This window comes from Lycorma delicatula, chromosome 2 (assembly GCF_047948215.1).
Source record: "Lycorma delicatula isolate Av1 chromosome 2, ASM4794821v1, whole genome shotgun sequence".
Classification (NCBI taxonomy): domain Eukaryota; kingdom Metazoa; phylum Arthropoda; class Insecta; order Hemiptera; family Fulgoridae; genus Lycorma; species Lycorma delicatula.
This window is the reverse complement of record NC_134456.1, coordinates 51,600,230-51,623,317: the sequence shown is the minus strand read 5'-3', so window position 1 is coordinate 51,623,317 and position 23,088 is coordinate 51,600,230. Positions and strand designations below refer to the sequence as shown.

The 23,088-nt window shown below is 32.2% G+C and overlaps 1 protein-coding gene across 2 annotated transcripts in view; it reads right to left on the bottom strand.

Moving 5' to 3' along the window:
• The window catches only part of Klp67A (Kinesin-like protein at 67A), a 95,538-nt gene that overhangs the window by 19,936 nt on the left and 52,514 nt on the right, over positions 1 to 23,088 (bottom strand). For both annotated transcript variants that reach the window (XM_075357848.1, XM_075357849.1), the window contains exons 11-12: positions 14,968 to 15,138; positions 8,516 to 8,849 (exon numbers count right to left, since the gene is read on the bottom strand). In XM_075357848.1, the coding sequence (XP_075213963.1) occupies positions 8,516 to 8,849; positions 14,968 to 15,138 (505 nt within the window). The remainder of the gene's footprint in view (positions 1 to 8,515; positions 8,850 to 14,967; positions 15,139 to 23,088) is intronic.

The window sequence follows — 23,088 nt, the reverse complement described above, 5'->3', positions numbered from 1 at the left end:
TGGAGTTCCTGGTCATACTACAACTGCAGGATGTGAATAATTACTGTGAGGCACAGATTGCATTTAAAAAACCATTATCTTGATAAGAACCATTCCATGCTAACCATAATTTGTAAGTTTTATGTTACTTTTACAGATATGAATGTTCTATTGCAAATTAAAATGTAAAGCCCACCAAATGCAGGTTGTAAAGGTCCAATACTGCAATCCTATTATTTATTTTTACCAGATTTGATTAATTAGAGCCCATCTCAAAGGGTATACATATTCTAATTAAATGATAAATAATCATACACAAAGATTCACTATAAATATGATACTAAAGGATTACAAAATAAACATTTTTAAATAGGCTAACGTGCAAAATTCTTTTATTTAAAACCAATTATTTTCTTAATCAATTATTAGATTTACTCATAAAGAATTAAAAGTCATAAAAAGTGATGGTGGACTCAGGTAATCTGACAAGCACCTTGGACACCTTAATTTCTAGACATTTAATATAGAGTGATCTAAATTCATGCAACCCAAACTTTTCTGCTTTGTAGGAATTACAGTTAAATTTGTAAAAGATATTTTAATTATGGTAATTTTTTGTATGACAGAATAGTGTATGGTAGCACTGCTAGATCACATCCCTGGCAAAGTGGGTGAATTTGTTTAGTCCAAGCAGGACTGTCTTTTACGTAAGAACAATGCGTCTTTATTGTTGTGAGTTACTGCGAATCAAAATCGTATGCGAAGTTCAAATTTTTAAAATGCTTTTCCAGATGCTAATGTGCCAAACAGATCCACTATATGTCATTTATTTAATTGTTTTCAGGATACAGGTAGTGTGAATGAATGTAAGTGTACTGACTATCCAAGTGTTTCAAATGACAACAGTCTGCGGACAATAAATGTAACACTTCGTTCTCCAAAAACTTTCTAACCAGACTGGGCTATCTTATGGAAGTGTTCGTAAGTCTGATAAAGTTCTAAAATTACATCTGTACCAGATTAACAGAAGTCCCAAGAACCAGATAAGGAGAAGTGAATGCAGTATTGTTGGTGGTTTAAAAGTTTCATTCAAGATGACATATCTGTTCTAGACAAGTTTTTTTTTTGGCAATGAAGCTTAGTTTTATCTTAGCGAATATAATAGTCAAAATTACAGAATATTGTCTTCAGGGAACCCACATGTGTTCCATGAACCATTACATTCGCAAAAAATTGGGGTGTGGTGTAACCAGACGGAGAATTGTCGGGCCTATCTTTTTTTCGGAGACCATCAGCTGAACGGTATCAAGAAATATCATGAAATTTATAGCTTTACTACATGTTGATGAATGTAATTGCTGGCTACAACAAGACGGAGCAACTGCACACATGGCAAACAGTGGTATGCAATTTCTTCATGATTTCTTCGAAGACCAGATAATTTCTTGTGGTCTACGGCCTCCTCATTCACCAGACCTGAGTCTTCCCAATTTTTATTTGTGGGGCTCTTTGAAAGAAAATGTGCACTCAAACAACCCACATACACTTGATGAACTAACAAAATATTGAGGACTGTATATCAAATATCACTGCTGCTACTCTGAAAAAGGTTGCATACAATGTAAGAAAACGCATTGATGCATGGATTGAAAATCATGGTGAAATTTCCAGCACTTATTATAACTTGTAATAATTTCCTACATGTTAGTATTATTTTGTAATAAAAGAAATTAATAAAAAGGCTTTCTAAAAAAACAATTTGTGGTCATTGGGTTGCGCGACTTTATGATCATCACCCTTACATACTTAGCATAATATTTCTACTAATTTTGATTGATTACTTCTCCAGCTTATGAGCCATTATTTAAAGAGGTACATTGTAACGGTGATAAGAACCATTATAATGTTATCATAAATAAATTATATGTGTATGTTATTGACAAAGTAAGGAATGATGTCATTATGGACAATACTCAAGTATTATGCATTAATACTACTATGTAAAGGCTGAAGTATAAATACCTATAACTTCACTGGGTATAATGCTGCATACTCTGGGCAATATCAAACCTCTACCCTCAACAGGCTCCTGAAGAGGCTTCATGAACCAAATTTAAAACAAGCAAGCCAATGCATGGTTTTCTTTTCATGAAGTGATGGGAGGGGTATTTTATTTGTTCTGATCACTGAAGGTAGCAATTTTTTATACGAGTATATTGGAAACTAAACCTATTATATTCAAAAAACAATTTACTATTTACAAGGAGAATTTTATTGCTGCTAAAAAATATTAGGTACAGAAATTTTCCTATGAATGTTATTAATTTCTGAACGGCAAGGTAGATGTGACTGCAATTCTCATACAAATTTGAAAATGAAAAAAAAAGGTTCCAAATTTTAAGTTATAAATAAATATGACTAAAAGAAATTCAGGTATGCCAAAATGATTGTTAAAATGCTTTTCATTATAATTTGTTTTGTAATATTCCATGTTGAAGAATACAGTAAACAATCATATTCTTATTTTTAAACATTTAAACAAATGATGATATGAACCAAACGTTTTATTTTACCTAATTGTTTCAGTACAAATAACTTTTATGGATTTTTTTTCTATGAGAAGTAACAGCATCTAAGTTAATAATAAAATTTGTTCAATTACTTTGGTCATAATACATAATACTAAGATGCAATGTAAAATCACAGTCATTAAATTTATATATTTTTTACGAGTATAGAGCAAGGGAGGTTTTTCACTTGAAAATCATAAGAAACAAAGGCAGCTCTACTTACTATTTATGGAAAGATATTATTTAATTAACAAATAAACTCAAATGAAACTACTGGGGGTAAATATTCACAAATAAAATTTTCCAAGCAACAGTACACACAAATAAAAAATAAGGGATTGTAAAGGGACACCATGCATACAATCCATTAAAATTGAATAGTTATAAGAATTCATCATTAACAAAAACAACAACACTAGTAAAGACAAAAATAATCAAGTAATTGAAATAAATGAGCAAAAAACACATAACAAAGAGTAAATACAAATTCAAGATTAACATGTTTAAGTTATTTAAAAATTGTTGGTATATTTTGGTCATACCATCACTTAAAATAACACCTATTTGTGTGGTACTTGAATCACCAATACAAAGACAAATATAATATACAGATATGTGACAATTATCCAAAAAACATATTTGACCACCACCAGATGAAGGAAAATAATTATGAAATAATCAATTGGGCTCTTGTAAATTTAATAATAAACTGTCTCTTGGACAGTTTATTCATGGTGACTTGACAATACTTGTCATGGAAGCTTTAATATGATGTAATTTATAGTCCACAACTGTCAACCACTTATTTTTCAATGCCCCAGTTTCAGCCAACATTTCACAAAACACTTACAATCAGAATGAATTACGGTTCACAGATGTTGGCTAAATGGTAAGCTCTCTTAACAGCTGCATCAAATCATTCATTACTTGTGTCTTCTACATGTCAAGAATGCAGATAAAACTTAACATGTTCATCACAGCCCTTGTGAACAGACAGATTCATGAGTTACTCCAATTAATTATTGGGTGTATAACGTGTCAAATAGTACCTGAAAGTACACTTACTGAATCACAATATATCAGAAACTTATATGTAATTCTCAAAATTTTAAATTCACTCTTCTAATTTTGCTAGGCATTTCTCCTTTATAAAGATTGTCTATAATAAAAATAATAATTTTATCTTGTGTGTACATTTTCAGTTCAATTAAATATAAATACAAATCTAATTTACAAATATAGTAAATTGTTCAAGAAGTGACAATACAAAGACCTCTCACTGCTGAAGAAACTACACCTTTTGGTCGTTACTCCATACTCAAGTCTTGATGTTTAAATAATATCTTACATTAAAAAAATAATAAAAAGCAAAGTTATTTTTGTTACTAATTTTTCTTTTGTCTTCAGTCATTTGACTGGTTTGATGCACCTATCCAAGATTCCCAATCTAGTGCCAGTTATCTCATTCTGGTATAGTCCCTATATCCTGTATCTCTAACAATTTGTTTTGCATATTCCAAACGTTGCCTACCTGCAAATCTTTTCCTTCTACCTGTCCCTCCAATATTAAAGTGACTATTCCAGGATGCCTTAATGTGTGGCCTATAAGTCTGTCTCTTCTTTTAACTATATTTTTCCAAATGCTTCTTTCTTCATCTATTTGCCGCAATACCTCTTCATTTGTCACTTTATCCACCCATCTGATTTTTAACATTCTCCTATAGCACCACATTTCTAAAAACTTCTAATCTTTTCTTCTCAGGTACTCCGATCGTCCATAAGTTTCACCTCCATATGAAACTATGCTCCAAACATATAGTTTCAAAATTGTTTTCCTGATGTTTAAATTAATTTTTGTTGTATACAAATTATATTTATTAATGAAGGCTCATTTTGCCTGTGCTATTTGGCATTTTATATCACCCCTGCTTCATACATCTTTAGTAATTCTATTTCCCAAATAACAAAATTCTTCTACGTCCATAATCTTTTTTCTCTACCTATTTTTACATTTAGTGGTTCATCTACATTATTTCTACATTTCATTACTTTCGTTTTGTCCTTGTTTATTTTCATACAGTAGTTCTTGCATGCCATTCCAATGTTTTCCACGCCATTCAATGTTTCTTCTAAATCTTTTTTACTCTCAGCTAGAATTACTATATCATCAGCAAATTGTTGCATCTTTTCACCTTGTATTGTTACTCCGGATCTAAATTGTTCTTTAACATCATTAACTGCTGGTTCTATGTAAAGATTAAAAAGTAATGGGGATAGGGAACATACATCCTTGTCGGACTCCCTTTTTTATTACAGCTTCTTTCTTATGTTCTTCAATTATTATTGTTGCTGTTTGGTTCCAGTAAATGTTAGAAATTGTTTTTCTATTTCTGTATTTGAACCCTAATTTTTTTAAAATGCTGAACATTTTATTCTGGTCTACGTTATCGAATGTCGTTTCTAGGTCTACAAATGCCAAGTATGTTGATTTGTTTTTCTTTAATCTTCCTTCTACTATTAATCTGAGTGCTAAATTTGCTTCCATTGTCCGTACACTTTTTCTGAAACCAAATTGGTCTTCGCCTAACACTTCTTCCATTCTCCTCTCAATTCTTCTGTACAGAATTCTAGTTAAAATTTTTTATACATGACTAGTTAAGCTAACTGTTCTGTATTCTTCACATTTATCTGCTCCTGCTTTCTTTGGTATCATGACTATAACACTCTTTTTGAAGTCTGACGAAACTTCCCCTTTTTCATAAATATTACACACCAGTTTTATAATCTATCACTTCTCCTCACCTGCACTGCGCATTAATTTCGCAGGTATTCCATCTATTCCAGGAGCCTTTCTACCATTAAAATCTCTTAATGCTCTCTTAAATTAAGACCTCAGTATTGCTTCTCCCCTTTCATCCTCTTTGACTTCCTTTTCTTCCTCTATAACACCATTTTCTAATTCATTTCCTCCGTATAAGTCTTCAATAAATTCCACCCACCTATCGACCTTTCCTTTTGTATTATAAATTGGTATACCATCTTTAAAACATTTTAATTTATGTGCCATAAAACTTTCCTGTATGTCCATCTATTTTACCAATGATGATTTCTGTTTCCACTTCTGAATACGTTTTTTTAATCCACTCTTCTTTCGCTAGTTTGCACTTTCTGTTTATAGTATTTCTTAATTGCCGACAGTTCCTTTTACTTTCTTCATCACTAGCATTCTTATATTTTCTACGTTCACTCATCAGTTGCAATATATCCTCTGATATACAAAGTTTTATACCAGTCTTTGTTCTCCCTAAGTTCACTTCTGCCGATTTAAGAATTTTCTTTTTTCCTCCCATTCTTCTTCTACATTTTCTACCTTATCTTTTTTACTCAGACCTCTTGCAATGTTCTCCTCAAAAATCTTCTTTACACCTCCTCTTCCTCAGCTTCTCTAAATTCCACAGATTCATCTGAAACCTTTTCTTCAAGTTTTTAAACCTCAATCTACATTTCATTATCACTAAATTATGGTCGTTATCAATGTCTGCTCCAGGGTAAGCTCTGCAGTTGACGAGTTGATTTCTAAATCTTTGTTTAACAATGATATAATCTATCTGATACCTTGCAGTATCACCTGGCTTTTTCCATGAGTATATTCTTCTATTATGATTTTTAAACTGGGTGTTGGTAATTACTAAATTATACTGCAGGCAAAACTCTAAAAGTCGGTCCTATCTTTCATTCCTTTTGCCCAGCCCATATTCACCCGCAATAGTTCCTTCTTTGCCTTTTCCAATGCTTGTATTCCAATCTCCAACTATTATTAAATTTTCATCTCCTTTTATGTGTTTAATTATTCATCAAATTCTTCGTATACACACTCTACCTCATTATCATATGGGCACTTGTAGGCATATAGACATTAACAATCATTGTTGGTTTAAGTTTTGATTTTATCCTTATTACAATGATTCTGTAGTTATGCATTTTGAAATACTCTACTCTCTTCCCTAACTTCTTGTTCATCTACATTTAATCTATCCATTTCACTCTTTACATTTTCTAGCCTACCAATCTTTTTTAGACTCCTAACATTCCATGCTCCGACTCGTAGAATGTTATTTTTTAATTTTCTGGTGACCCCTTCCTTAGTAGTCCCCACTCTGAGATCCAACTGGGGGACTAGTTATCTCCGAAATATTTTACCAAGGAGGAGATTGCCTCCATCTTTGTTACTACAGAGTTACATTTTCTTGGAAAAAGCAGCTGTAGTTTTCCATTGATTTCAGCTGCACAATACTCAGAAGATTGAGTGATGATGATATGGTCGTTGAAGTCCTCCTGATTTACGCCCTTAACAGCTACTGAGAGAGCTGTTGCCCTCTTTCAGGAATCATTCCTTAGTCTGGCTCTCAGCAGATACCTCTCCGATATGGTTGCATCTTTGGTCCAGCTACTCTGTATCACAGAGTACTTAAGCTTTCTCACAATCGGCAAGGTCTCATGATTCATTGAGGGTTACTAATACAATGCTTAATGTAGAAAAGCATAAGTAAAAGGTGAAAAGATAAAGATGCTATGATTGCTGATGATATAGTAATTCTATCTGAGAGTAAAAACGATTTAGAAGGAACAATGAATGGCATATGGATGAAGTCCTATGCAAGAACTATCACATGAAAATAAACAAGAACAAAATGAAAGTAATGAAATGTAGAAATAATGTAGATGAACCACTAAATGTAAAATTAGGTAGAGAAAAAAGATTATGGACGTAGAAGAATTTTGTTATTTGGTTAATAGAATTACTAAAGATGTATGAAGCAGGGGTGATATAAAATGCCAAATAGCACAGGCGAAACAAGCCTTCAGTCAGAAATATAGTTTGTTTACATCAAAAATTAATTTAAACATCAGGAAAAGATTTCTGAAAGTATATGTTTGGACCGCAGCTTTATATGGAAGTGAAATTTGGATGATCAGAGTACCTGAGAAGAAAAGATTACAAACTTTTGAAATGTGGTATTAAAGGAGAATGTTAAAAATCGGATGGGTGGATAAAGTGACAAATGAAGATGTGTTGCGGCAAATCGATGAAGAAAGAAGCATTTGGAAAAATGTAGTTAAAAGAAGAGACAGACTTATAGGCCACATATTAAGGCATCCTGGAATAATCGCTTTAATATTGGAGGGACAGGTAGAAGGAAAAAATTGTTCAGGGAGGCCACGTTTGGAATATGTAAAACAAATTGGTTAGGAATGTAGGATGTAGGGGTTATAGTGAAATGAAGTGACTAGCACTAGATAGGGAATCTTGGAGAGCTGCATCAAAACAGTGAAATGACTGAAGACAAAAAAGAGAAATGTAAAAAAAATTTTTTTCATCTCATCATGGGCTGTTTTCATTCTGAACCAAAAATTGTTGGTCAATAAAATAAACACTACTTATAATAAATATGATCTGGTGCAAAGTATACAGAAATACATAATGGATATCCACTGTTATCATAGCAGATTATACAAGAAGAATGTATAACGATTAACAAGACAAGACATCTGAACTAATTTTAGATCTTCACTTACAGAAAAACAAATATTATTATATCTTTTACTTCATGAAATGAAAACAACTCTGAATACAGACTACTCAGGAGCAGGTTATCTTAAAATCTAAGAATCAATTCATTTTCAGGCACAAACATGAAATGTCAGAAATTTAAATATAAATAGTAGACTAGACAATTTAAGACTAGAAATGGGTAAATTAAAGTTAAAAGTTGTCATTATTAATGAAGATATGTAAAAAGAAAAGCAGACATAAAAATATTAATGAGTAAAATGATAAAAATGAAAGCAAGCTGCTACACATAATACAATGAGAGAATTAAGTCAGGTAGGATTCAAAGTCTTTAGCAGAATATGAAAAAGTAAAAAATGCACATAAACAAACATACAAATAGGAAATAATTTACCTTTAACAAACATTAAATTGACATTATCCTTCTTCTTTGATGGTAATGTTGTTGGTGCATCATCAGCTTCAAGAGTGATAGTTTCATTGAGTATATTAGTACTGCTGTTTGAAAGTACAGAAGAATTGACTGATCTAAGTGTTGGCATTGGTGTACTGTCAATTACAACTGTAACATCTCCTACATCATTTATCATTTCGGTAACATTGCAATCATTATTAATACTACTTACACAATCATCAGCCTCTTTCTTTTCATCATTAATATTATTTAATTCACTGTTGCATACATTTCCATTTTCACAAGTAATTTCATTCTCTTCTTCTTCTTCTGTCTAATAAATCAAAACATGAATATAAATATTAATCACATGAAAGCATATTACATTTTAACAATATTAGAACCAGGTTTGGATGGACAAATCTCAGTAAAAAAATACAAAAATGTGCTTGATTAAGATTATCACTGTATTTACCATCAAGTAAATTTGAATGTATAGGTTCTATTTATTTTTAAAAATTTTATATCCATTCCCTTACATCCTCAAGTTACAAATATCATTAACAAAAATCACAATGCACTTTAAAATAAGCAAGAGCAAAACTAGAGCCAAAAATAATTGGAATTTATATTTGACAAACAATCTAAATATAGTTGAGATTTCCATCACCAGGTGGAGCAAGCAGTGTTCTGTAGCAGTCTCCCAAATGGCATTGCTCTGTATTGTTAGCAAGGTTCTATGTCAGTTTTTCTTTGCACTTGTTAAAAGTGTTCTACAATTTTTTTTAAGTGCAATCATAAAAAACAGAGTTTACACTTTATTCTGTTTATTGAGTTTATTCTGTTTCCACTTAGAGAAAATTGCTATTAAAACAGTAGCAATGCTTCAAATGCTTTTAAAGAGAAAGCTTTAAAACCTTGGGGAAATTAATTAAAAATTATCAAAATGGGCAAAACATACATATTGACAACTGTGAGCTTAATAATCTTGATTCTAAGATGACAGCAAAAAAATGTCTGTACAATACAGAATTTAATTTGTCATTTAAACAACCATGAACATGTGACAGTAGCAATAACCTTTTATGCAAAATAAATAATAGACCTAGAAATTTAGGTGAGCAAGAGAACTTATAAAGAGCACATGATTTGTACCTGGAGGAAACTAACCACCAATATAAAATAAAGACAAGATAAAATAATATTGAATCCCTGGTGTATCTCACACACAAAATCTGTATTAGGTGGACTTGCAGAAATACCTGCCAACACCACTATTATCAAACTTACAGGCATTTTATTTAAGAAAACTTTACTTAACAATCTTAATGACTTCTGCCAAGAGTAACTGTAAAATGTGGGATGAGACAGCTGGTAGTCATGGGAGTTGTGAAATTGCGTTTTGCATTTTAAAGTGGGCCCCATCACTCAGTATAAACTACTGAGTGATGGGGCCTCTTATAGGTCAAACACCCTGTTTTATATATATATATATATAATATATATAAAAGGTATATATATATATATATCTCAAGGTCAGCAGAATACACACGCACAGACATATATATGCTGACTCACAATGCAGCAATTGTAGTCTCAGTTGAGATGTGAACTCCAGAACAGAAGGTTCAGTGCATGCTGTGATTAGTGGAATTTTAATCAGTTATGAGTGTTCAGTAATGTGTATGAAGTGAATGGAATATTGATCTTCCTACCAAGTCTATTCATCAGTGGGATATACATTTAAGAGAGAATGGAAGCTTGGCTTCACAAACTCGAAATCATCAAAATTTTCAGTCAGTGACGAGACAATGGATCATGTACGCACAAACATTCACTGTCAGTTCTGGCAAGTCAATTAGGTGGGCTAGTTAGGAACTGAAAATTCCTCATTCAACTGTTCATAACATTTTTCATACGCGGCTCTGTTTGCGAGCATACATGTTACAACTCCATCATCACGTTAAACCAAATGATCACCATCTATGATAACAGTTTACTGCAGAGGTAATGAACATGTAGAAAATAATCCTTATTATCTTGATACGTTGTTATTTTGTGATGCGGTAACCTTTCATATGTACAGGAAAGTTAACAGACACAATTGTCGAATTTAGGGTATTGGAAATCCCTGCACAGCAATAAAAAATGAAAGGGACAGTCTTAAATTCAATGTCTGATTAGGACTGCATAAAAATGGCATCACTGATCCATTTTTTTCATGGAGCCCACTGTACAGGACACATTTACCCCTCCCTACATGTCAAATTCTTGCAGGCTTCAGTTTCCAAGATGGTGCTTCACCACACTTTAATCGAGATGTTACCATTTCTTGAACAATACTTTCCCCAGATGTTGGATCGGATGAGGAGGTACAATTGCATACCCACCTAGATCTCCAAATATCACTTCTTTGGACATTTTTGCTTGGGATTTATTAAAATATATGCGGACCAAAGAAAATTACAAGATTTGGATGATCCAAAACAGAGAATTGTTGAAGGTATTGGTCTAATGATGCTCCTAAACACCTGGCAAGAGTTCTATCTTCTAGATGTCTGCCAAGCTACAAAAGGTGCACTCATTGAACTTGACTAACTTACATTAAAACTTAATGAGTTGCTGTGTTAAAAAAAATTATTATCATTAAATTATATTAACTAGTTCTCTTAATACAAGGTGTTACTTTTAAACACCTTCAGCCTGGACACTGTATATTTCTGGGTAATATATGTGAGACTTTACTACTATTTTTTATATAGTATTTATTTATTCTTTTTTATTTTCATCACAGATAGCCCTAAAACTTGTGCTTGAGAATGATACATTAAATTTATTTCCAGAAAAAGTTCTAAACTGAGAGGTATTCAAACACCATACGAATGCGAGAGATGCTACACCTTTCTGTTCGTGAAAGAGAATTTCTATACTCAATAAATGAGTACCCTGCAGAACTGTAATATATATCACTTTATAACATTAATTAAACAGACCAAAATCACATTTAATAACTGGTTCCCATAGTTAATGCTGCTAGAGACGATTTCATTCTGTGCTATTAGGATTTATTAAAGGTGAAATACATTAATTAAAAGGCAAATTTGTTGATTAATTATATGTGAAATTGTCATTGGATTTGTATCATGTAAGGTAAATTGCTTTACTAAATAAAAAAATAAAAAATTAAATAGAACTCATAATCTCATTTCATCAGACATAAAATATGTTAATGTTTTTTATAGAACAGCACTATGTTCTAGTCACATAAACAGCTGTGAAGATATTTATATGGGTAAACTAAAACATGATAATTGTTCCACATACGTGATTTTAATATATACATGTTTTGTTAAAATTAATTACTAGTACTTGCTGTTTTTTATTAACTCCATTAAGCACTTCTGCAGAGATTGTTATTTTGTGATGCGGTAACCTTTCATATGTACAGGAAAGTTAACAGACACAATTGTCGAATTTAGGGTACTGGAAATCCCTGCACAGCAATAAAAAATGAAAGGGACAGTCTTAAATTCAATGTCTGATTAGGACTGCATAAAAATGGCATCACTGATCCATTTTTTTCATGGAGCCATTTTTTTCTTCAGAAATTATCTTTTAATATTTATTTTTACGGAAAATAATTTGTTCTGATGAAGTAGATATCTCTGTGGAAATAACTGATGAGTAATAAAAGAAAGGCAATAATTATACAAATAATTTATAAAAAAAAAATATATAAACATATTAAAATTGGAAATTAAAGACAATATTCAAATCAATTATCACACAAGGATGAGCTGAGAAACTATACAGTTAAAAAAAATCCTCATTTTTAAAAATTCATTAAAGAATACACAAATTTTTTGATACTGTCAATGAAAAATTCTATTCTTGACTAAACTGTGATGAAATCTTCATCATCATCATGCTTCTTCTTCAACACAACTCTTAGTAAAGGAAATGCTGAATCCTAAAACAGGGCTGCATGATGAACCATAAAGATCAAATTCAACTTTTTTTTTTACAAAAACTCTACCATTGTTTTCACACCAATCAACCTACATTATATTCCCACACTCTTGGTATTGATAATTTTTGTACTCAACAAACATATGTTTAAATGGTTTTGGTTTCTTTCTTGCTTGAAGGAATTAATTTGATGATAAGCAAAATTTAGATTCAGACAATGAGTCTTAGATAGACTTGTTTTAAATCAAAAACAATAAAAAAATTTTCTTTGCTGAAGGCTGAATTTTTTCAGCTAATGTAACGAATTATGGGCATATTCAAAGTTTATTTAATACACACACACACACACACACACACACACACACACACATATATATATATATATATATATATATATATATATATATATATAAAGTACTCGAAATCAATTGAATTCCTTTCATCTTACATCTTAGGTAATACACCCATATAAGGAGAAATGTATGAGGGTCATTCAATAATTAAACAAACATTTTTAGTGAAGGTAATGCAAGCAACAGAAACTTTTATAAGTCTCAGTTGGCAACCTTGCAAAGAAAGTTAGTCAGATATCTGATTAATATTTACATAAACATAATCTCTAGTCTTAATTTCAATGGGGTGTGCTTGAAGATCGGCATTCTGTGATCCGATTTTTACTTTTGGAAAGTGTACAACAGTCAGAAATATTCTCTTGGATGAACAAACACAGTATGTACAGCAGTTATATGACAGTAGCTGCATGAACCATGAGTTTCTACGCATGGGTGTAAAAGTTTAAAAGTGATCACAAAAAGGTGATGGATCAGCACTGCTCTGGGCGTCTAGAAACAGTGTCGACCTCAGAGTTAGATTCTCATACTGATTCACTTATCCAAGAAGATAGACAACTTACATTTGAACAAATTACTGAAAAATGTCATTAAGTGTTGTTATAACTCATTCCATCACTCAAAACAAACTGAACTATTGTAAGACTTGTGCAAGGTGAGTTCCTAGTAAGCTTACTGTTAATCACAAAGCCAAGAGATTTTGCATTTGCATCAAACTCAAAAATCACTTCAATAACGAAGGTTATTTTTTTACAGGATTTTAACCTGTGATGAAACTTAGCTACATCACTTTGAGCCGGAGTCAAAGCATGCAGTGGAAACACCCTGAATCACCTGTCCGTAAAAATTAAAAATGCAACCATTGGCTGGTACAGTCATGTTAGCCACCTTTTGAAGTGCCCATGGTCCGATTTTTTGTGATTATTTGGAGGAGCAAAGCACTATCAATACACTATACTACTCAGCCATGATTGAGAACAAAGATAAGCCCACAATGAAGAGGAAATGTCCAGAATGGCAGAGGAAGGCGTGCTTCTTCTTCAAGGCAACTCTCATATGGGACAACTGACACTGGGAACTATCGGCAAAGTAGGATGGGAGCTCCTATCTCATTCTCCTTACAGCCCTGACCTTGCCCCTTCAAATTTTTATCTGTTTGATCCAATGAAAGAAAGTTTATGTGGTATCAAGTTCAACGATAACAAGAGGTAAAGAAAAAGTACAAAACTGGCTTCGGGATCAAGGTAAAGAATTCTTTGCTGAGGGATAAATAGACTCATAAAAAAAAGGGAAAAGCGCAGAGAAGTTGGTGGGAATTATATAGAAAATTAGACAAAAAAATTGTATTAATTTAATAAACCATTTTTGTTACACAACTATTTCTCTGTTTAATTATTAAATGACCCTCATACGTATAGTTTCATGTCATTTTTATATGTTGTTCTGCAATCTCTTTCTATGCTTCTTTGAAGTTAAAATGTAGACATATTTTCAACATTTTTAAAAGAATTAAAATACTGACATATTTCTAACAGGTATGGCATGACAATTATACTTAAGAGATCTGGAAGATGATACCCATAACCTAGCATTAGTTTATTTTCTTAAAAGTGCAGGTAATACATTCATTCATCTTCTTTAAAACTTTATCTTTGAATCAATATATTATTCATATTAGTTTGAATTTAATCAAATTATTTTATTTTATTTTCTATTTATCTCTTTAATTAACTGTGTATTTTTTATACAAAAAAAGAAGTGTTTGGGTTTACAGTAGTGAAGTATTGTGTTTTATTGCAGTTTATATAACATTTTCAGAAAATGTAATTGTGATAATTTTAGTGATTTTGGTAATGAATTCAGTATGTCCTTCATGATGCTAAACAAAGTCATTTGCACGACTGTAAGTAGTAAACAAAACTGATTAGCCATTACAAAGATAACATTCGTGGTGCCAGTAGTATATGTACAGATAGATAGATAGATATTTGAACAAAAGGTTTGTGTAAGATCTTGAAAAATTATTATTTTCTTTATATTAGTTTTTAAAATTCACAGTTTAAGGGAATTAGATGATTTAAACAGAGTTTCAGTATTCTATTTCAGTGGGTTAACATAATAAGTTATACATACTGTAATAGGCAGAACAGTAGGTTTCAATTTTAGAGATTGGTCATTGAGTGGAAATATTGAATCGTCCACAGTAAGATCAACTAAAAAGTGAACATCAGAAATATCTGTATCTTCAATTTCCACATCACACCATGATACAGTTTTAATTCCTTCCAACATTCTAATAGCATTCTGCAAAGCAAAAAAAAAGGTAAGATTAAAGTAAATAAGACTTTCATGACATTCCATACAAAGATAAAGGAGAATTTTATACATGCTATCAATACACATTTTCCGAATATTTTTATGTAAATGACGTAACATTATAATGTGCAAGGAGATTAATATTTAAAAAATAAACAAATACATTAACTAAAGATTTCATTAAATTTAATGAACAAACTCTATTCAGACAGCCAGGATGAAGATATGTTAGACATTTTATACAGCTAAAGAAACAAAATGAAGTAGTGCAAAACTACAAAGGCCTTCCACTAAATCAAACAACTAACAATTGTCTCAACATTTCAACAACTGGTTAACCAAATGCAATAAACTTGTCTCACCTGATTAGACATTCACAATAAATCTTTTATTAGTTCGGTCCACAAAGTTGTATGCTCAGTTATGGTTATTGGCTACTAAATGTCGTTAGCAGTTTTAAGGCCAAAAAATGATAACTCATTTAGAGATTAAATTCTTGTTTTTGTCGTTCAAAATATTCCAGTGGTTTCTGTTCTAGTTTGGGATGTATTGATTTTAAATGTCACATTTTGGACAGTTTCATGGTATCATAAATCTTAACTTCCTTACATATTGTGTGCATTGGACATACATTGTCTTCCGCAGAATCTGGTCAAAGTATAAAACCATATTTCAAATACTCATTATTGTAGACGTCTTATGAAAGCAGATTTATTTTATTTGTTTGGTGGACATTCATTTTCTATTTCACTTGATTTTTCTGTATTTCCATTTCCCGGAGTAGAATTTTTAGTGTGGAAAAAATTATGTAAAGTCCTTGTCTTTTTTTACTCATTTTAAGAGCAATAAAAATTTGTGTTTTTGCAATAATGAAAAGTAAACCACTTCACTATCACACTCTAGTCGACTACTTAAACTAAAGAATGTAATTGTAAATGTAGTGTTTTCAATAAATTGAACATGCTCATAGCTAAGTCATAAAACAAAGGTATCACCAAAGCCACACTCTTTAGAGTGGTATTGTTTTGATATTTTCTGCTCTACACTTCATGCGTCTCAGGATAGTTTATTGTTGCCAATTGTGCAAAGAATACAATGTATTCAATAAATTAAACATGCACCAGCATTCGCCAATGTATATGTACAGAACATTATAAATAATTATAATAAAAAAAATTTATATTACTGTTATATGGATTTTTTTAATGTTAATTTTTCTTTCATATTTTTAAAGTTTAATTTTTTTTTGTGGGCCAATTTATTCAAGGACCGGTAGCATTATCTCACGGATCGGCGGTTGAGAAACACTTAAAACTATTCAGGTTTACTAGTAAAAGTGGTCTCTTGTTCCCTTTTTCACCAAGATGAATATACGGTTACATACAGTAAGTTCAGAAAGCTGATGTGCACTGAAATTATGTTTACTAATGACAAAACTTTCTTAATATTACTTTGTAACTGTATTTCATAATTTTAAAGAAATGGATATTACAATAACTGAAATAGTTTATAAAAGGTGTCAAAAATGACCTCTTCCAATATCAACACTGCACACATTTCAATTTGTTTTCAAACATTTTATCCAGCTGATGTACTGAAATGGCTTTAACGTATGCCATTATTTCAGTTTTTAGTTTGTCAATCATGTGCAGTCTGTTGTGATACATTGCTTGTTTTGCTGCCTGCAATAGAAAGTAATCTGGAGGAGTCAGATCAGATGATCGTGCAGGCCCAAACCCCTCGAAATGATTTGTTCACCAGACATTTCATGAAAGTCATTGACCTGTTAGCTGCGTGCACTATGATGCCATCTTGTAGAACCAACTGTGATTGATTTCCACTTTTGTAAACTGACTAATGAAGTTTGTTAAAACAGCACAGTTATGATCACTATTAACCGTATTTTCAAAAAAGATTGGACACTGATCCAGAATTGAATTTTTGCTTTGTGCAATTCATGGTTAGTTGTCAACCACAGTTATGTATTTTATCAGTTAATATACCCTCCCAGATGAAAGCAGGCTTCATTTGTAAAAAAAAAAACATAATGACAAGGATATCTATAGAATTTTGATTGATAAAACCTTTAAAACATTGACAATAATTTAGTGTTTCATCATGATCTGTAGGTTTCAGTTATTTTCTTTGTGCAGTAGGAAGTCTGATATCTTGCTGCTGTGCTAACTTTATTCATTTATTTTTGTGGATTTTCAGCCAAAGCATCTGAAATATCAAGCAGCTTCTGTTCATTTAGTTTAAGTGGTCTTACACTTCAATCAGAGCCTGTTGCCCAAAATTTTTCAATAAGAGTTCAAAGTGCACTGCGATGAGGAACAGGAGTACTTGAAGACTTTTCAGAAAACTTATGCTTCATAAAAAACATGTTCAATGAGAAAAATTCATTCCTCTCGTTACCAAAGGAACCATTACAACTATTGATTCTGATACACGAGATGAAGAATGTCCAATCACAACTCAACAAATGACATCTTGGTTTATTACTGACCAATGAAGCCACAGGGCAACCAATCTAATGCTGAAAGAACAGAATGCACCACATAATTCTAAAGCATACTACACAGAGACTTTCCAAAACTCTGTAAAAGCATAAAAGAGCCAATGAAATAAATAAATAATATTCAGCACTAGAAGAGTCATCTTCACTCTGTTCTCTTCTCTTAATATTAAACTTCCGCGATGAAATCTATTGATATAATACCAACATAACATTTTCAGCCTACAACAATAAACATAATTTCAGAGTAAAACAAGAGCTTAAATTTTACAAGACCTATTCCAAAACTGACTTTTATTGGCTGAAAATAAAAGAAAAATTGTATAAGATTTTATTAAACATGCTGTCATATCAACAATTATATATAACATGTATAATATCAACAATTATTTAGAAAAATTGCTAGTGAAAATATATTATCACCAAAATAGTTTTTATAAACCTATCAATTATTATGATTGTTCAGGATGAACCTGATGAATTATAATTATAAAATTCTAGCCTTTAAAGAAATGAAGGAAGTTTTATCCCGAGTACTAATTATTCTACTAAAAATAGAATCTACATAACTGATAAATAAACATACACAAAAATTATGTATTCATTCACTGTTTGTCATGAACAACAATCAATCTTTTAACGTAAAAATGGAAATGCATTATCAAATATACAGGTTCTGTTTTTACAGCCTTTTTTTAACATGATTTTGAAATAACATGGTGCAAAGAATTGATAAAAAAAATTTCATTTTTAGGCTCTGACACAACATTTTAACTTGCATAAGGTAATATTTGTCTTTGAATTTCCTACATCCCTTACACACACAGATATACTTATCACAGGGTGCAGAAAAAGATGTTGAATGAGGGTTAGTTAAAGTGAGGGAGAGCCATACAAGTCTGCAGAGTGCAGTGCAGTCAATGGTTTAATCAGGTGTGCTTATTATCTAATAGGAAAGGTGAATAAAATTCATTACAATTTTTAAACTTTTATTATCATTTTAAATAAACTGTTGATGTAATAAACAATAATTAATCTTATTTTTTGATATCCTGGATTTATCTTTATACAATGAAATCTATCTCCCACTTTTCTTTATTTTTCTGTATTTTTTACATGGTTTTTTATACATGGTATTCTGTTGAACATATCCAGAACAGAATCCAGTGTATAATATTTAACTGATGATGAACCCATGGGTTCAAAAAACCTTTTACATAAGTGGTAAATTTATATTAAGCTTACTATTTTGTGTACTGAGGTGATTTCTGTTAATAATTACCAGGTGTGTAAATATGAAATCGGAATTTGCCTATAGATGGCCATAGCTGTCAATGTAGTTATTCTCAAACTCCATCATTGCCACCATTTTTTTCTTTGACAGCTGAAAAAGATTTTCAACTCAAAACAATATAAGTTTCATACAACAGCATAGTTTTAATTAGCATTGAGCATGTCGAGTTTTGTACCTACAAACTACGATTTGCAGACAGCATCAATTTTCTGTATCATTTAAAAAACTGCTGCAGAATTACATCGAATGCTTGTTAAAGTTTACAGTGAACATGCTCTTGGTAAATCACAGTGCTTTGAGTGGCTTAAAAAAAAATTCAAAAGTGGCGATTTTGATAAGAGAAATGAAGAATGTGGAAGACCGACGAAAAAGTTTGAAGACGGTGAATTGCAAGCATTGTTGGATGAGGATGATGCTCAAACGCAACAACAACTCGCAAATCAATTAAATGTAACACGAGAAGCCATCTCCATAGGTTTTAAAGCAATGGGAAAGATATAGAAGATGGAAAAAATGGGTTCCATATGAAATGAATGAAATACAGCAAGAAAACCAAAAAACCACTTGTGAAATGCTGCTCTGCCAGGTATAAAAGAAAGTCATTTCTCCATCTAACTGTGACAGGTGATGAAAAGTGATATATTTAGAGAATCCTAAGAGTAAAAGATCATGGGTAACTCCAGGCGAACCATCGGCATTGATTTCAAGGCCAAATCGCTATGGAAAGAAGACAATGCTTAGTGTTTGGTGGGATCAGAAGGGTGTGATCTATTACGAGCTGCTAAAACCTGGTGAAACCATTAATACTGAACAACTACCAACAACAAATGATCGATTTGAATCTAGCATTGCGTGAAAAACGACCAGAATATAAAAAAGGCAACAAAGTGATTTTGCTTCATAATAATGCACCATCACACACAGTAAAACTGATGAAAGAAACGACTGAGGCATTCAGTTGGGAAATACTTTCGCATGCGGCTTACTCACCAGATTTGGCTCTGTCTGACTACTATTTATTTGCATTGATGGGACACGCACTTGTTGAGCAGCACTTCACTTTTTATAAAAATGTATGAAAATGGTTCGATGACTGGTTTGCCTCAAAAGAGCAACAGTTTTTTGGTGTGGCATTCATAAATTATCATAGAGATGGGAAAAATGTATAGCTAGTGATGGACAATATTTCAAATAAAATATTTTTTTATTATTTTCATATAATAAATGAGTATTTTTTATACAAAAATTCCAGTTTCATAATTACACACCTGGTATATACAAATTCTAAGTTTCATCAATCAAAACTTAGGTTAAAATAGAACAGACTGCAGGAGCAAGATAATTAATTACTGATAATTGCTATTAAGGTACTTCGGTGCTATGGCAATATAAAATCTTGCTAAGGTAATATGGAAAAGCTCACATAATAAAAAAATATATCATAGCTTGAGTTGTTAAACTATTTGATATGAGAACATTTAACAATTAGTACCCACATAATTCCTACAATAACAAATAATATTGGCATTTTTTAATACATTAGAACAGCGTTTCTCAACCTTTCAGTATTTGTGACCCAATTTTCAATCATAATTTTCATCACGCTCTCCTGTCATACAATAATTATTTTGGGTATACTACAACCTTAATTACAAACCTTACAAATTACCAAGAATAAGTTAATTTAATTGATATTTGGATCTGCTGCATTGACAAAACTAGAATCGATGCATCTCTGTCTTATGTCCATCATATCGGACATTCTCGCAGCTTTGCAAGAATTTCTGATTTGTCTCGAACATTCTGGAACGTCTGCGCAGACATGTATAAATGCTGCACCTCGTTTAATTCCAGCCAGTTTCAGTCGAGTCGATCCTTCTATTGCTATTGAATCTATCGTGCATGTGTATATTGTAATTTGCATGTTAATTGCAATTCACAGTATTAAATATTCATGGCAGTAGATTTTTACAGAATCGTAGATAAATTTTTAAGTGGGTATAAGCAAGTATTCGACGATAGTGAAGCATCAACAAGTACACAGACAAGTGTGATTCCGAAAATAAAATCAAGAAAATATTCTCAAGAATGTTTAAATTTTGGGTTTACCAGTACTGAAGTAAATAAAGAAGAAAGGCCTCTTGCATAATTTTCTCAAATATTTTGGCAGAAACAGCATGCTAATAAACCTAAACACAACGGTAATGCTTCATAGTGAGTATGTTAACAAACCTCAAGAATTCTTTGAATTAAAATTAAAATCATATGAAAAGCAAACATCATTTTTAAAAAACACCTTCTGCGAATGAAAAAGGCATAAAGAGCCTATGTTCGATTTTGTGATGGTGTCAGCAGTAAAAGAACTATTTTTCTGCAAACCAATAGAACTCAAAGCAACACTACTCGCATTACTTGCTATCTTAAATGATTTTATAAATGAGGTAAACACAGTGCAAAAATTGTGTCTGAGTATGCACCAATGGTGCTCGTTCAATGTCTGGGAGATTCCAAAGTATACAAGTACTTGTGAAACAAAAATCTCCACAGTGTGTCTGGACACATTGCATGATCCATAGAGAAGCTCTGGCTTCCAAAGAAATGAGTCTTGGTCTGAATATTGTGCTAACAACAGCTGTAACAGTAGTAAATTATATAAAAATGAGACTCTTAAAATCAAGAATCTTTTCGCACTTTGTAACGTTATGGGTGCAGTAAGTTGATCCAGAAGGAAAGACACCTGCCATGTGACAGACCAATCATCACACCACCCCCTCCATACCTCCTAGCCATTAGGTGCTTTACCAGGGATCATCTTCAAAGCCTCAAGACATATTACAGTCTAGCTTCAGTCATAAAGAAAAATATAGAAAATAACATAAATCAAAAAACAAACAACAAATCATTGACATCAATGACAACTATTCCCAAAATAAATACACCAACAACAGAAGCAGAGACATAAACCTGCAATAGCACCTGAGAGAAAACCAACCAAAAACATAAGCGATAACCAAATTCACTAATAAGAAAACAACTATCATGAAAAACAACTACCAAGAACAAATATCAGAACCCAATACTATATCCAAGACATAAAACTAAATCAGAGGCAAAAATCAGAAAACAGCAAAATAACTCAGAAGACAAATCAATAACACCATCAACTATTCCAAGAACAATAACTCCAATGTCAACAAAAATAGCAGAAACATAAAACAACACTAAAGAGAAAACACGCATAAGAAAAATATATAAGACGCAGAACAAAAATAATCACCTGTAACCCAATAACCTTCAAATAGTCCTTAATCTTGCAGGTTATAAGATGTATAAAAACTCGACCTTTCACAGCAAAAGCAGCTTGCAGCTGCTTATCACACTCAACGACATAGTGAACTGTGCTGTTTTCTCTCCTACCAGCTCGGAAACCTTGATCTTGGTAGCAAAGACCTCTGCAGAATTTTGTGTTCTGGACTTGTACTGCCTCTAAAAATCCCTCTTCCCTCAAGTCACGAGGAACATCATATGTGCTCTCAATGATTTAGTGGCCACCGTCTTAATGGGATATTGACTGATCTGCTCATTATGCTTGATGCTACAATCCGTCTCACTATTATTTACTACAGTCCTAACTCCTTTAGGTGTATCTCTGATGCTAACAATCCTCAAAACTTCCTTCCTGGCCTTTAACTTTTCCACTACTTCACCCTTAAAGGCCACAGCAGTGACACTAACTGGTTTGTCTATTTAAAAAACCTTTGGTTTTGATATCGTTGATCAAACTACATCAGTGGCCACCTTGTTAGTGGATTGTGACGAACTGGTCTTAGCCCGCCCAGCCATCCCTGCCTTAAACCCCTGTAATCTGTCATTCCTTTTCACAGTCAGCAAATGTAGAAACTGCAGCTTCTGTAGCCAAGACAGAATGTAAGCAGCGCTCTTTTCCTTAACGTTCTTTAAGTTTCCCACAAACCCCTCTACCTCAGTACATAAGCCACTGAACATATCTACCAGCTCAGTCACTACCTCGTTGGAGACCAGATTGGTGGAGGCCAACTGTGTCTCCAACCTTCTCAAAGCTACCTCAGCCTTTTTGGCCTTCAAAGGAGGCAAGACAGACTTAGTCTTA